This window comes from Stenella coeruleoalba (genome assembly GCF_951394435.1).
Source record: "Stenella coeruleoalba genome assembly, chromosome: 10".
NCBI classification, from domain to species: Eukaryota; Metazoa; Chordata; class Mammalia; order Artiodactyla; family Delphinidae; genus Stenella; species Stenella coeruleoalba.
The window spans coordinates 81,725,871-81,742,684 of NC_137156.1; the positions used below are offsets into that span (position 1 = coordinate 81,725,871).

Here is a 16,814-nt window from a genome sequence, read left to right on the forward strand (position 1 = left end):
GTTTAACATATTTTATGTAAGAATTATAGACAAAGTTAACTGCCAAAACAGACTGTTTCCTGAAACACTGGACAGATGGAACTAAGAAGATGTACTCTTGAGGAGTCTGAACTCTTCAAAGTGACCCTAATCTTAAAAAAATCGTTTTGATCAAAGCACTTCAGTGACTTTTAATTCTTTTGTTTCTGTACTTTTTTCACTTTGTCTTGGCTACAGAGGTATTTGGGACGCAAAATTTTTCTCTCTTTCTCTCTCTCCCTCTCTGTGTATGTGTATGTTACACATGTGTGAGTATTCCTGGTTTCAAAAGCATGATTTGTTTTATTTTCTTTCTATCATTCACTGTGGGAAAACTGAGTGTGCTGTACACATTGCTGGCTGTCTCCCCAGCATCTGCTCCCCTCCCTTCTCCTCAACAGTCCCTGATTTCCATTTGGGGATCTGGGGTTCCAGGGATGTTGATTCTACTTCCACCTCCAGATCTTGTCACTATTTGCTGGAAAGCCTTTGATTGTTCCTTTTCTTATTCAGAGCAAAAAAACTCAAAGTGTTTCCACTGGGCTGCAAAGCTTGATGCAGTCCAGCCCTGTTATGCCAACCTCATCTCCTACAGCCTCCCCACCCACTCTGTACTCCTTTACACGGACCCCCTTGCTTTTCCTTAAATATGCCAGGCACTTTTATGTCTCCCAATAGGCTCCCACCTTTCGGACTTTAACTCTCTGCTCTGTTAGAATAAAGCAAATGAAGACCGATTGAGTTGAATGGTTTTCCCCAAATCCCTCATTTTGGCTCATAGAAAAAAGAATCCCAATACAATCAGATTAATTTTAAGCATTCACCATTAAATGCTCCAAGAAGAGTGTTCACCAACATCCTGCCCTGCTAAGCACTGAAGAGGATGCGTGTGAAGTCTTTCTTCTTGTGTTCCTAAAGAACAATATGCAGTTCACTGGTGCAGAGAAGGCTTGGTTGAAAGCAATTGCAAGTTATTTACCGGGTGGGGTTTCGGTCTTGCATTGGCTATTCTGCTGATACTCACTTAATGAAACTTAAAAATAAAAACATCTGGAAAGTATGCCAACCGATGCCTGCTTCACCATCTCAGCTTTCTGGCTTGCCTCAAGTAATTTTAATAAAATACGTTAACTCTACTAGTGTCTTGAAAGAATTCATGTTCTATGATCTGGCCCTCTCAACTGCTCCAGGTTTTGGAAATAGGCCCATGAATTTAATGAACTACTTAAAATAATACTCCAGGAGACTTAAATCTTGATAATTATGCAAGGAGTAATATTTCAGGTATATTACATGTTTTGAAAACGACGCATTTTGCCTAGAATTCTGATTGTTGTACTTGAAATGAGCTATGGTTACCAGGATCAAATTTAAATCAAGTTTTCAATTCATAGATGACCTAAAATGAAGTTCATGTAACTAACAGTAGGGAGGGATGGTGCTATCGCTCTCTTGAGTTTGCCTTATAATGACTCTGTTTAATTTCCTGTTTTAAGGAAAGAACTTGAATGGAATTTCTTCTTCAGGGACTGTTTGGTTTAAACCTGATCCTCTCAAATGCTTTCCTAAATCCCTCCTTTGAGGATTTGGACTCCAGACTCACCTGAAGGTATCATTTCAGTTCTTGGATGAGAGACACGCTTTTTATCATTCCGAAGCAATCCAAGAAAGTCCTTCTCTGCCACAAATGGCACCAGCAAGTGTACAAAGCCCACTTTGTTCTGTGGGAAAGGAAAACGTATTTTTAATAGTGCATCCTTGGACTGAAATAGGAAGAACCTCCACCGGGACATTAACATAAGTCAGAATCATTAACGTTCATAACAACAATCACCATTGCTATTTATGCAGTTGGTGTTCAATGTATCTGGGTCTTGTTTCATTCAATAGCATAATATCTGCATTTGCCAGCAGCCCTGATCTGGACTTTTTGCTGTTAAACTCAGCTAGGAAAATTAGTAGCCAAGCCAGAGAATGTAAGGTCAAGGCCTTCATTACTTCTTTTGCCATCAGTGGTTAGTAGAGCAAAAGATCTCCCAGCCTATCCACCCAAGCTCTTCCCACTTTCTGGTGGAAAGATAGCTCACTGATAACAGTGAAGGGTCAGTGTCTAAGCAAATTCTTTGGGATTGGGTATATGTTGGTTTTAGCAGTTCAGGCGAGGATGACTCATTTTGAACCGCAACACAAAAGATATGTGCAAGTCGAGTTATTGGAAAGTGTATAGGCTAGATATACTGCTTAGACAAATAGGAATTTCTATACAATGTCAAGTTAAGCAAGCAACCCCAACAAACTCAATCATTGTGAGGCTAAACTAAGAGTAATTTAAGAAAAACAAAACCAAAAACACCACTAGGAGAAAGTGAAAATTACAGTCAGGTAAGATAACAGTGTAATGTATTCTCCATAGCTCAGGGATTCCAATGATTAGATGGTGCCTACGTGCACAGCAAAAGCTTCACAGCTCTGTGAAACCCTGCCCAGCAGACAGCTTTCCTAGAAGAATTCAGAATTAAAAGCCAGAGTAATCCATTTCTAATTAATGAATATCAAGTTTTAAGAAATCTGAATAACTCACGTATTAGGTTATTATGAAGTAACCTTAATCATACGTTGAACTGACAGTCCATGGAATTTCAAATCATTCACCCAGAAGCCCCGAAAGAAAAAAATATACATTAAAAAATTTAACTTTTTATTTGAGACAATCACAGATTCGTATGCAGTTGTGAGAAACAGGATGGAGGGGTCCAGTGTAGCCTTTACCAAGTCTCCCCCAATGGTAATATCTTGTAAAACAATAGTACAATGTCACAACCACAACACTGACACTGATACAATCAAGATACAGAGTATTTCCATCAACACAAGCGTTTCTCATGTTGTCCTTTTGTAGCCATACCCACTTCTCTCCCACCACCATCTTCTTTCTCACCCCAGGCAACCAGTCTCGATTTCTATAATTTTCTCATCTCAAGAATGTTAGTCAATGGAATGATATAGTAAGTAACCTATAGTAAGCAATATAGTAAGTTAACTGCCAAATTGTTTTTCAGAATGACTGTACCATTTTACATTCTCACTGAAATGTATGAGTGATCCATTTTCTTTACATCCTCTCCAGCATCTGCTGTTGTCTCTATTTTTAATTTTAGCCATTCTGATAGGTGTGTAGCAATACCTTATTGAGCTTTTAATTTGCATTTCTCTAATGGCTGATGATGTTGAACATCTTTTCATGCATTCACTTGCCATCTGTATAGCCTCTTCAGGGAAATGTCTTTTTATGTCTTTTGCCCATTTTCTAATTGGATGCTTTGTTTGTTTTTTACTGTTAAGTTTGAGAATTCTTTTATAGTCTAGGAATTGGTACTTTGTTGGATATGTGTTTTGCAAATATTTTTTCTCACTTTGTTGCTTGTTTTCTCATCTTCTCACTGTGTATGTTGCAGAGGAAAGTTTTTAATTTTGTTGAAGTCCAATTTATCTTTTTTTTTTCCTTTCATGGACCATACTTTTGATCTCAAGTCTAAGAACTCTTTGTCTAGCCCTAGATACCAACTATTTTCTCCTATTTTTTCATATTGATTTATAGTTTTACACTTAATTCTGCTGTCTATTTTGAATTTGTTTTTGTATAAGATGTGAGGTTTAGGTTTAGGTTCAGTTTTTTGGCTGTGGTTTGCCTATGGTTGTCCACTTCTTCCAGCACCATTTGTTGGAAAGTCTATCTTTTCTCCATTGAATTGTTTTTACTCCTCTGTTAAAATCAGTTGGGCATATTTGGTTGGATCTATTTCTGGGTTCTTTTTTTGGTTCCACCGACCAATGGTGTGCCTATTTCTCTGCCAGTATCAAACAGTCTGAATTACTGGAGCTATATAATAAATTTCTAAATCAGGTAGACGGATTCTTCCCACCAATTCTTCTCAAAATTATTTTAGCTATTCTAGTTCCCTTGCTTTTAATATAAATTTTAGAATAATCTTGTCTGTATCTACAAAAAATATGCTGGGATTTTAATAGGAACTGCACTAAACTTCTGTAAAATTTGGGGGAGGACTGACATCTTTTCTATGATGAATCTTTCAATCCATGAACATAGTATGTCTCTCCATTTATTCATATATTCTTTTATTTCTTTCATGAGCATTTTGAACTTGTCAGCATATAAGTACTGTACATATTTTATACAATATTTTAAGTGACTTTGAATGGTATCACACTTTTAATTTCAGTGTCTACATGTTCATTGCTAGTGTATAAAAATGAAATGAATTTTTGTATGCTTATTTTGTATCTTGTGACTTTCCTAAATTCCCTTATTAGTTCTAGAAGTTTTTTGGTAGATACCTTGAGATTTTCTAAGTAGATAATTGTGTCATCTGCAAAAAGGAGACAGTTCTATTTCTTCTTTTCTGATCTGTATTCCTTTTCTTTCCTTATTGCACTGGATAGAAACTTCCAGCACCATGCTGAGTAAGAGTGGTGAGAGTGAGCATCCTCGTCTTGTTCCTGATCTCAGGGAAAAAGTATTCAGTCTTTTCAGGCATTTAAATGTAATGTACTTATTGATGTGTTTGTATTTAGGACCACCATATAATTATTTATTTTCTGTCTTTCTGTTTTTGTGCCCCTGTTTCCCTTTTCCTAACTTTTTTGTGGTTATCTAAATATTTTCAGCATTCCATTTAAATTTATCTATTGGTGATTTTGGCTATAACTCTTTACATGGATTTTAAGTGATTGCCATAGATTTTAAGTGATTGCCCTAATGATTAAAGTATATACATACTTGATGTCCCATAAAGTATATATATACTTGATGTCCCACACTTTATTTAGAAGTAGTATTTTATCTCTTGAATTGGAATGTAGAAACCTTACAACTGTGTAGGTCTTATTACATCCCCCCCTTTATGTTATACTTGTGTTATATATCATATCCACATACATTAAAAAGCCCATATACAAGGTCATAACTTTTGCTTTCAGTCATCAAATATATTTTAAAGAGCTCAATTGAGAGTTCATTATCTTTACCCAAATATTTACCATTTCTATTGCTTTTCCTTCATTCCTGATGTTCTAATTTTTTTCTTCTGGTGTCATTTCCCTTCTGGTGAAGAGCCACCTTTGGCAATTCTTTTAGAGTAGGTAGGATGGAAATGGATTCTTTTACTTTTCCTTCACTGAGAACATCTTTATGTTACCCTTATTCCTGAAAGATTTTTTCACTGGATATTGAATTCTGGGTTAACAGTTCTTTACTTGCAGCACTTTAAAAATGTTGTGCTACTTTCTTCTGACCTCCATGGTATTCTGATGAGAAATCTGGAGTCACATGACTTATTGTTGCCCTCTGGGTAATGTATTGTTTTTCTCTGGCTGCCTTTGATAAATTTTCATTGTCTTTAATGCCATAATTTGGCTATGTTTAGCCTTGAATTTCTTTGGGTTTATATAGTTTGAGTTTTGAGGAGCCTCTTGGACCTGTAGATAAATGTCTTTTGTCAAACTCTGGAAGTTTTCAGCCACTGTTTCTTCAAATAATTATTCATTACTGTACTCATTCTCCTTCTCTTCACCTGATGACATAAATGTTAGACCTTTGTTAGTGGCCCATAGGTCCCTGAGGCTTTGTTCATTTAAAAAAAATTTTTTTTTTCTATTGCTCTTCATAATTTCTACTGACCTAACTTCAAGTTCACTGACTCTTTCCTCTGCCATCTCTAGTCTGCTGTTGATCTATACAATGAGTTTTTAATTTTGGTTATTGCATGTTTTCGTTATAAAATTTCTACTTGGCTCTTCTTTATATTTTCTATTTCTTTGCTGAGACATTCTATTTTTTCATTTATTTCAGGTGTGTTTGTGATTGCTTGTTGGAGCATTTACATAATAGCTGCTATAAAGTCTTAGCCAAATAGTTCCAATATGTGTGTCATTATGGTGTCAAGGTCTGTTGATTGCCTTTTCCATGCAGTTTGAGGTTTTACTCATCCTCTATATGCCCAATAATTTGGATGTATTTTGAATACTATATTATTAAACTCTGTGTCTTCTTTAAATCTGATGAAAATTATTGATATTTTTGTTTTAGTAGGCAATCAAACTGGTTAGGTTCAGATCACAAATTCCAACCTATGAGCACTGTTTCCAAAATCATTTCAATTTTCAAAGCCTTTGCAGTTCTATTAGGATCTCTCCCACATCTCTGTCACTCAGTGGTTAGTTTGGGACCTTGGCCATGGTCTATCAGTTCAGTTCTCACAGTCTTCATTTGCTGATTAGAATCAGACTCCTGCATGCATAACTCAGGGGGAGCCCATTTGTTCATAGATCACTTTATGGGGTTTCCTTCTTGAGTTCTCCTCTCCAATCTCCCTGGGTGCTTTTATTTCCCTTGTGTTCCTCTTTGTGGCCCTCTGGTCTGAGAGTTGGGCTTTAGTTACCCTTTCTGTCATGCATATCTGTGACTGCACCCATGTCTGAGCCCAAGTGGCAGAGGACAGAGAAGGAACCAAATGCAATGGAGGGGTTGCCCTACTCTGTAGGGATCACATCTCCACCCGTTGAAAAGAAAGGTGCCCTTCCCTCAGAGTTTTGGCTCCTGCTAGCTCCAGGTCAAGTTTTTGTCATTGCCACCATGGGACTGCCTTGGGGACATGGTGGGAGAGAACCAAGAGAAGGAAAAAAAGAAGGCAAAACAGATTTTCACACTGTCTCCAAGCATTAGGAGTCCAAGTATCAGGAGTCCCCTTTTTCTTCTTCTCAAGCTGGGACTAGAAGGCTTCTTCTGGAGCACTGTCTGCACCGCAGGGCTCTCTTTGGGGTTTTAGGCTGCACTGTGTTCAGGCCAGGGGATGTTGAAACGGAAAAAAACTAATAAACTCACAACAATTTTGGTGGCATTTCAAATTCTAGTCTTCTTCCCCAATCTACCTGCTACTAATTACTTTTCAGAGTTCTCAAACTGCTCTATGCATTCTGTCCATATTTCACAGTTGTGTTCAATGGGAGACATAGGGTACAGAGTGCTTATTCCATCTTTACTGGAACAAGAACCTTAAAACATGCATATTTTGATAGACTGAACAGCTATCATAAAAAGCCCTACACCATATTTGAGAATCACTGGTCAAAAGCAAGGTGGCTCAGTCTCCATGTTCTTCTAAGAAAAGAACAATGATATGTTTATCAGTCTTTTAGTCATGACACAGGTACAATTAATTAAAAACTTACGGCTGAAGATCTTAGATTTGCTAAGTACCTTTATAAAACTATATACCTGGATGATATTACTTTAGCTCGTAGTTGAAATATACTCAAGACAGTGATTAAAAACAGACTTTGGTTTTTATCCAAAGTTGAGATGAGAAAAAGTAATCTAAAGTTTGCTTTGTTATCTTTTGCAACTCTACTTTGGAGGACACTGCCCATTTTGTTCCATGTTGTTTAAATAAAACATTCCTCTTTGAACTTCATGTAAAGAAAAGGTCCATCACTTCTTATGAACTCACATTCTTCTTATACAACTTATGTTTTCTTTTTGTCCTGCCTTTCAGGAATATCAGAACCTCATATATTCTCCGTTCTGGTTCTTCTGTTACTGGCTCTCCTTAGCTAGTATTCTTGGAACAGCTATTTTTCCTCCACCACATTACATAGGTCTTACTATTTTATTTTATTGATAGAAACTAAGTCATAAATGAATAAGATGCAATGGTAAGATTATTAGTCTCCTCTCTCCTTTTCCTTTGTCATTTCTTTTTTGCTTTTTTATCATGCTTTAAAAAAATATAGTGTTGAATCTGGGTGATGAATACCTAGGATTTTATAATATAATCACACCTATTTTGTATATTCTTGAAATTTCCCACAATAAAAAATTAAAAGCTAAAAATTAATGAAATTATAACAGTGTGGCACTGGTACAAGAATAAAAAGATAATTATTGAAATAGAATAGGTAGTCTTGAAGCTGACCTAGCTAGCACATTGCATTCTGACTTATACATTGAAGATGCAATCATATATCAGTGGAAAAGTTACAGCTGTTATGGAAAACAGTATGGAGGTTCCTCAGAAAATGAAAAATAGAATTACCATATGATCCAGCAATCCCCTTCCTGGGTACATATCCAGACAAAACTCTAATCCAAAAAGATACATGCACCCTTATGTTCATAGCAGCACTATTCACAATAGCCAAGACATGGAAACAACCTAAACGTCCATCAACAGATGAATGGATAAAGAAGATGTGGCCTATATATACAACAGAATACTACTCAGCTATAAAAAAGAATGAAATAGTGCCATTTGCAGCAACATGGATGCAACTAAAGATTCTCAAACTGAGTGAAGTAAATCAGAAAGACAAAGACAAATACCATATCATATCACATATGTGGAATCTAAAATATGACACTAATGAATCTATCTATGAAACAGAAACAGACTCATGGACATAGAGAACAGACTTATGGTTGCCAAGGGGGAGGGGGTTGGGGGAGGGATGCATTGGTAGTTTGGGGTTAGCAGATGTAAGCCATTATTCATGGAATGGATAAAAAACAAGGTCCTATTGTATAGCACACAGAACTATATTCAGTATCTTATGATAAACCATAATGGAAAAAAATATTTAAAAAAAGAATGTATATATATGTATAACTGAATCACTTTGTTATACAGCAAAAATTAAAACAACATTGTAAATCAACTATACTTCAATTTAAAAACAAACAAAAAACAAAACAACAAAAAAAAAAATCAGTGGGAAAGGTTTTTTTTTTTTTTAACAAATAGGTACCTGGTAATGCATTAGTTATTTGTGGGGAAAAGTTTACTTTTCACTGAACACAAAACCTCAAAATCAATTCTAAGTACAGGTAAGAGTTAAATGGAAAAAAGTCAGACCATAAAAATCTAAAAAAATAAGTGATTACTGACTATTTGGGGAGAAACTTTTTAAGGTAAGAACAAAAGACAACAATCCCAAAGGTTAAAGATTTTATCACTGAAACATTTCACACTTTACATTTTGAAAATAACAATAAAACAGGAATAGGGGAGGAGCTTCAAGATGGCGGAAGAGTAAGATGTGGAGATCACCTTCCTCCCCAGAAATATATCAAAAATACATCTACATGTGGAACAACTCCTTCAGAACACCTACTGAACGCTAGCAGAAGACCTCAGACCTCCCAAAAGGCAAGAAACTCCCCACGTACCTGGGTAGGGCAAAAGAAAAAAGAAAAAACAGAGATAAAAAATAGGGACGGACCCGCACCAGTGGGAGGGAGCTGTGAAGGAGAAAAGGTTTCCACTCACTAGGAAGCCCCTTCGCGGGCGGAGACTGCGGGTGGCAGATGGGAGAAGCTTCAGTGACGCGGAGGAGAGCACAGCAACAGGGTGCGGAGGGCAAAGGTGAGAGATTCCCGCACAGAGGATCGGTGCTGACCAGCACTCACCAGCCTGAGAGGCTTGTCTGCTCACCCACCGGGGCGGGCGGGGCTGGGAGCTGAGGCTCGGGCTTCGGTCAGAGCGCCGGGAGAGGACTGGGGTTGGCGGCGTGAACACAGCCTGAAGCGGACTAGTGCGCCACAGGTAGCCGGGAGGGAGTCCGGGAAAAGGTCTGGACTTCTTCTTGCCTCTTTGTTTCCTGGCGCGCGAGGAGAGGGGATTAAGAGCGCTGCTTAAAGGAGCTCCAGAGACGGGCGCGAGCCACGGCTACCAGCACGGACCCCAGAGACGGGCATGAGACGCTAAGGCTGCTGCTGCCGCCACCAAGAAGCCTGTGTGCGAGCACAGGTCACTATCCACACCTCCCCTCCCGGGAGCCTGTGCAGCCCGCCACTGCCTGGGTCCCATGATCCAGGGACAACTTCCCTGGGAGAATACACAGCGCGCCTCTGGCTGGTGCAACGTCATGCTGGCCTCTGCTGCCGCAGGCTCGCCCCGCACTCCGTACCCCTCCCTCCCCCCAGCCTGAGTGAGCCAGAGCCTCCAAATCAGCTGCTCCTTTAACCCCGTCCTGCCTGATCAAAGAACAGACACCCTCAGGCGACCTACATGCAAAGGCGGAGACAAATCCAAAGCTCAACCCCAGGAGCTGTGTGAACAAAGAAGAGAAAGGGAAATCTCTACCAGCAGCCTCAGGAGCAGCGGATTAAATCTCCACAATCAACTGGATGTGCCCTGCATCTGTGGAATACATGAATAGACAACGAATCATCCCAAATTGAGGAGGTGGACTTTAGGAGCAACGATATTTTTTTTTCCCTTTTCTCTTTTTGTGAGTGTGTATGAGTATGCTTCTGTGTGTGATTTTTGTCTGTATAGCTTTGCTTTTACCATTTATCCTAGGGTTCTGCCTGTCCGTTTTTTTTATAACTTAAAAAAAATTTTTTTAATAACTCTTTAAATTTTTTTTGCCTTTTAATAACCCTTCCTTCCTCCCTTCCCTGCTTCCTTCCTTCCTTCCCTGCTTCCTTCCTTCCTGCCCTCCTTCCTTCCTTCCTTCCTCACTCCCTCCCTCTCTCTCTCTCTCTCTCTCTCTCTTTCTTTCTTTCTTTCTTTCTCCCTTTTATTCTGAGCTGTGGGGATGACAGGCTCTTGGTGCTCCAGCCAGGCATCAGGACTGTGCCTCTGAGGTGGGAGAGCCAAGTTCAGGACACTGGTCCACAAGAGACCTCCCAGCTCCACGTAATATCAAATGGCAAAAATCTCCCAGAGATCTCCATCTCAACACCAAGACCCATCTCCACTCAACGACCAGCAAGCTACAGTGCTGGACACCCTATGCCAAACAACTAGCAAGACAGGAACACAACCTCATCCATTAGCAGAGAGGCTGCCTAAAATCATAATAAGGCTACAGACACCCCAAAACACACCACCAGACGTGGCCCTGCCCACTAGAAAGACAACATACAACCTCATCCACCAGAAAACAGGCACTAGTCCCCTCCACCAGGAAGCCTACACAACCCACTGAACCAACCTTAGCCACTGGGGGCAGACACCAAAAACAACGGGAACTACGAACCTGCAGCCTGCGAAAAGGAGACCCCCAAACACGGTAAGTTAAGCAAAAGGAGAAGACAGAGAAACACACAGCAGATGAAGGAGCAAGGTAAAAACCCACCAGACCTAACAAATGAAGAGGAAATAGGCAGTCTACCTGAAAAAGAATTCAGAATAATGATAGTAAAGATGATCCAAAATCTTGGAAATAGAATGGAGAAAATACAAGAAGCGTTTAACAAGGACCTAGAAGAACTAAAGAGAAAACAAACAGTGATAAAAAACACAATAAATGAAATTAAAAATTCTCTAGAAGGAATCAATAACAGAATAACTGAGGCAGAAGAAAGGATAAGTGAACTGAAAGATAAAAGAGTGGAAGTAACTACTGCAGAGCAGAATAAAGAAAAAGAATGAATTGAGGACAGTCTTAGAGAACTCTGGGACAACATTAAACACACCAACATTCGAATTATAGGGGTTGCAGAAGAAGAAGAGAAAAAGAAAGGGACTGAGAAAATATCTGAAGAGATTATAGTTGAAAACTCCCCTAATATGGGAAAGGAAATAGTTAATCAAGTCCAGGAAGCACAAAGAGTCCCATACAGGATAAATCCAAGGAGAAACACGACAAGACACATATTAATCAAACTATCAAAAATTAAACACAAAGAAAAAATATTAAAAGCAGCAAGGGAAAAACAACAAATAAGACACAAGGGAATCCCCATAAGGTTAACAGCTGGTCTTTCAGCAGAAACTCTGCAAGCCAGAAGGGAGTGGCAGGACATATTTAAAGTGATGAAGGAGAAAAACCTACAACCAAGATTACCCAGCAAGGATCTCATTCAGATTTGACGGAGAAATTAAAAGCTTTACAGACAAGCAAAAGCTAAGAGAATTCAGCACCACAAAACCAGCTTTACAACAAATGCTAAAGGAACTTCTCTAAGCAGGAAACACAAGAGAAGGAAAAGACCTAAAATAACAAACCCAAAACAATTAAGAAAATGGCAATAGGAACATACATATCAATAATTACCTTAAATGTAAATGGATTAAATGCTCCCACCAAAAGACATAGACTGGCTGAATGGATACAAAAACAAGACCCATACATATGCTGTCTATAAGAGACCCACTTCAGACCTAGGGACACATACAGACTGAAAGTGAGGGGATGGAAAAAGATACTCCATGCAAATGGAAATCAAAAGAAAGCTGGAGTAGCAATTCTCATATCAGACAAAATAGACTTTAAAATAGACTATTAGAAGAGACAAAGAAGGACACGACATAATGATCAAGGGATCGATCCAAGAAGAAAATATAACAATTGTAAATATTTATGCACCCAACATAGGAGCACCTCAATACATAAGGCAAATACTAACAGCCATAAAAGGGGAAATCGACAGTAACACAATCATACTAGGGGACTTTCACCAATGGACAGATCATCCAAAATGAAAATAAATAAGGAAACACAAGCTTTAAATGATACATTAAACAAGATGGACTTAATTGATATTTATAGGACATTCCATCCAAAAACAACAGAATACACATTCTTCTCAAGTGCTCATGGAACATTCTCCAGGATAGATCATATCTTGGGTCACAAATCAAGCCTTGGTAAATTTAAGAAAATTGAAATCGTATCAAGTATCTTTTCCGACAATAATGTTATGAGACTAGATATCAATTACAGGAAAAAATCTGTAAAAAATACAAACACATGGAGGCTAAACAATACACTACTTAATAACCAAGAGATCATTGAAGAAATCAAAGAGGAAATAAAAAAATACCTAGAAACAAATGACAATGAAAACACAATGACCCAAAACCTATGGGATGCAGCAAAAGCAGTTCTAAGAGGGAAGTTTATAGCAATACAATCCTACGTCAAGAAACAAGAAACATCTCAAATAAACAACCTCCTAACATTACACCTAAAGCAATTAGAGAAAGAAGAACAAAAAACCCCAAAGTTAGCAGAAGGAAAGAAATCATAAAGATCAGATCAGAAATAAATGAAAAAGAAATGAAGGAAACTATAGCAAAGATCAATAAAACTAAAGATGGTTCTTTGAGAAGATAAACAAAATTGTTAAACTATTAGCCAGACTCATCAAGAAAAAAAGGGAGAAGACTCAAATCAATACAATTAGAAATGAAAATTGAGAAGTAACAACTGACAATGCAGAAATACAAAGGATCATGAGAGATTAATACAAGCAACTCTATGCCAATAAAATGGACAACCTGGAAGAAATGGACAAATTCTTAGAAATGCACAACCTGCCAAGGCTGAATCAGGAAGGAATAGAAAATATGAACAGACCAATCACAAGCACTGAAACTGAAACTGTGATTTAAAATCTTCCAACAAACAAAAGCCCAAGACCAGATGGCTTCACGGGTGAATTCTATTAAACATTTAGAGAAGAGCTAACACCTATCCTTCTCAAACTCTTCCAAAATATAGCAGAGGGAGGAACACTCCCAAACTCATTCTATGAGGCCACCATCACCCTGATACCAAAACCAGACAAAGATGTCACAAAGAAAGAAAACTACAGGCCAATATCACTGATGAACATAGATGCAAAAATCCTCAACAAAATACTAGCAAACAGAATCCAACAGCACATTAAAAGGATAACACACCATGATCAAGTGGGGTTTATCCCAGCAATGCAAGTATTCTTCAATATATGCAAATCAATCAATGTGATACACCATATTAACAAATTGAAGGAGAAAAACCACATGATCATCTCAATAGATGCAGATAAAGCTTTCGACAAAATTCAGCACCGATTTATGATAAAATCCCTCCAGAAAGTAGGCATAGGGGGAACTTTCCTCAACATAATAGAAGCCATATATGACAAACCCACAGCCAACATCATCCTCAATGGTGAAAAACTGAAACCACTTCCACTAAGATCAGGAACAAGACAAGGATGCCCATTCTCACCACTATTATTCAACACAGTTTTGGAAGTTTTAGCCATAGCAATCAGAGAAGAAAAAGAAAAAAAAGGAATCCAAATCGGAAAAGAAGTAAAGCTGTCACTGTTTGCAGATGATATGATACTATACATAGAGACTCCTAAAGATGCTACCAGAAAACTACTAGAGCTAATCAATGAATTTGGTAAAGTAGCAAGATACAAAATTAATGCACAGAAATCTCTTGCATTCCTATACACTAATGATGAAAACTCTGAAAGTGAAATTAAGAAAACACTCCCATTTACCACTGCAACAAAAAGAATAAAATAACTAGGAATAAACCTACCTAAGGAGACAAAAGACCTGTATGCAGAAAATTATAAGACACTGATGAAAGAAATTAAAGATGATACAAATAGATGGAGAGATATATCATGTTCTTGGACTGGAAGAATCAACATCGTGAAAATGACTATACTACCCAAAGCAACCTACAGATTCAATGCAATCCCTATCAAACTACCACTGGAGTTTTTCACAGAACTAGAACAAAAAATTTCACTATTTGTATGGAAAAGTGCCAAAGTGCCAAAGCAACCTTGAGAAAGAAAAACGGAGCTGGAGGAATCAGGCTCCCTGACTTCAGACTATAATACTCCAAGGCTACAGTAATCAAGACAGTATGGTACTGGCACAAAAATGGAAATATCGATTAATGGAACAGGATAGAAAGCCCAGAGATAAACCCACAGACATATGGTCACCTTATCTTTGATAAAGGAGGCAAGAGTATACAGTGGAGAAAAGACACCCTCTTCAATAAGCGGTGCTGGGAAAACTGGACACGTACATGTAAAAGAATGAAATTAGAGCACTCCCTAACACCATACACAAAAATAAACTCAAAATGGATTAAAGACCTAAATATAAGGCCAGACACTATCAAACTCTTAGAGGAAAACACAGGCAGAACACTCTATGACATAAATCACAGCAAGATCCTTTTTGACCCACCTCCTAGAGAAATGGAAATAAAAACAAAAATAAACAAATGGGACCTAATGAAACTTAAAAGCTTTTGCACAGCAAAGGAAACCATAAACAAGACCAAAAGACAACCTTCAGAATGGGAGAAAATATTTGCAAATGAAGCAACTGACAAAAGATTAATCTCCAAAATTTACAAGCAGCTCATGCAGCTCAATATCAGAAAACCAAACAACCCAATCCAAAAATGGGCAGAAGACCTAAATAGACATTTCTCCAAAGAAGATATACAGATTGCCAACAAACACATGAAAGAATGCTCAACATCATTAATCATTAGAGAAATGCAAATCAAAACTACAATGAGATATCATCTCACACTAGTCAGAATGGTCATCCTCAAAAAATCTACAAACAATAACTATTGGAGAGGTTGTGGAGAAAAGGGAGCCCTCTTGCACTGTTGGTGGGAATGTAAATTGATACAGCCATTATGGAGAACAGTATGGAGGTTCCTTAAAAAACTACAAATAGAACTACCATACGACCCAGCAATCCCACTAGTGGGCATATACCCTGAGAAAAACATAATTCAAAAAGAGTCATGTACCAAAATGTTCATTGCAGCTCTATTTACAGTAGCCAGGACATGGAAGCAACCTAAGTGTCCATCAACAGATGAATGGATAAAGAAGATGTGGCACATATATACAATGGAATATTACTCAGCCATAAAAAGAAATGAAATTGAGCTATTTGTAATGAGGTGGATAGACCTAGAGTCTGTCATACAGAGTGAAGTAAGTCAGAAAGAGAAAAACAAATACTGTATCCTAACACATATATATGGAATCTAAGAAAAAAAAATGGTCATGAAGAACCTAGGGGCAAGATGGGAATAAAGACACAGACCTACTAGAGAATGGACTTGAGGATATGGGGAGGGGGACGATATAAAGAAGATATTAAGAATCAAATATGGGCTTCCCTGGTGGCACAGTTGTTGAGAGTCCACCTGCCGATGCAGGGGACACGGGTTCGTGCCCTGGTCCGGGAAGATCCCACATGCCACGGACCGGCTAGGCCCCTGAGCCATGGCTGCTGAGCCTGCGCGTCTGGAGCCTGTGCTCCGCAATGGGAGAGGCCATAACAGTGAGAGGCCCGTATAACAAAAAAAAAAAAAAAAAAAAAGCATCAAATAGAAACAGACACACACACATACACACACACACACCCCGATGTTTAAATCTTAGAAAGAAAAATCTGGAAACAACATAATTGTCCAAAGTTATAATGGTTCAGTAAATTATAGCATATCCATATAAAGAATATTTTGTAGTTAATATGAAACGATGTTTAAAAATATGATTTTTCTCTAGGGGCTGGGGATATGGGAGGCGTGATTATAAAGTTTCTTTTTGGCATGATGAAAAAGCTCTGGAAATAGTGGTAATGGTTACACAACATTGTGAATGTACTTAACGCCACTGAATTGTACACTTAAAAAGGGTTAAAATGGGGCTTCCCTGGTGGCGCAGTGGTTGAGAGTCCGCCTGCCGATGCAGGGGACGCGGGTTCGTGCCCCGGTCCGGGAAGATCCCACATGCCGCAGAGTGGCTGGGTCCGTGAGCCATGGCCGCTGAGCCTGCGCGTCCGGAGCCTGTGCTCCGCAACGGGAGAGGCCACAACAGTGAGAGGCCCGCGTACAGCAAAAAAAAAAAAAAAAAAAAAAAGGGTTAAAATGATCAATTTCATGTTATGTATATTTCACCAAGATAAAAAGGAATTATTTGATGATATAGGAAAACA

At 38.4% G+C, this 16,814-nt stretch overlaps 1 protein-coding gene across 2 annotated transcripts in view; it reads right to left on the reverse strand.

Annotated features, from left to right (window-relative positions):
• LOC307193288 (uncharacterized protein) overlaps positions 1–16,814 on the reverse strand; it is a 365,942-nt gene that overhangs the window by 122,079 nt on the left and 227,049 nt on the right. For both annotated transcript variants that reach the window (XM_079935026.1, XM_079935025.1), the window contains one exon: positions 1,622–1,739. In XM_079935026.1, coding sequence (XP_079791152.1) covers positions 1,622–1,739 — 118 coding nt within the window. The remainder of the gene's footprint in view (positions 1–1,621; positions 1,740–16,814) is intronic.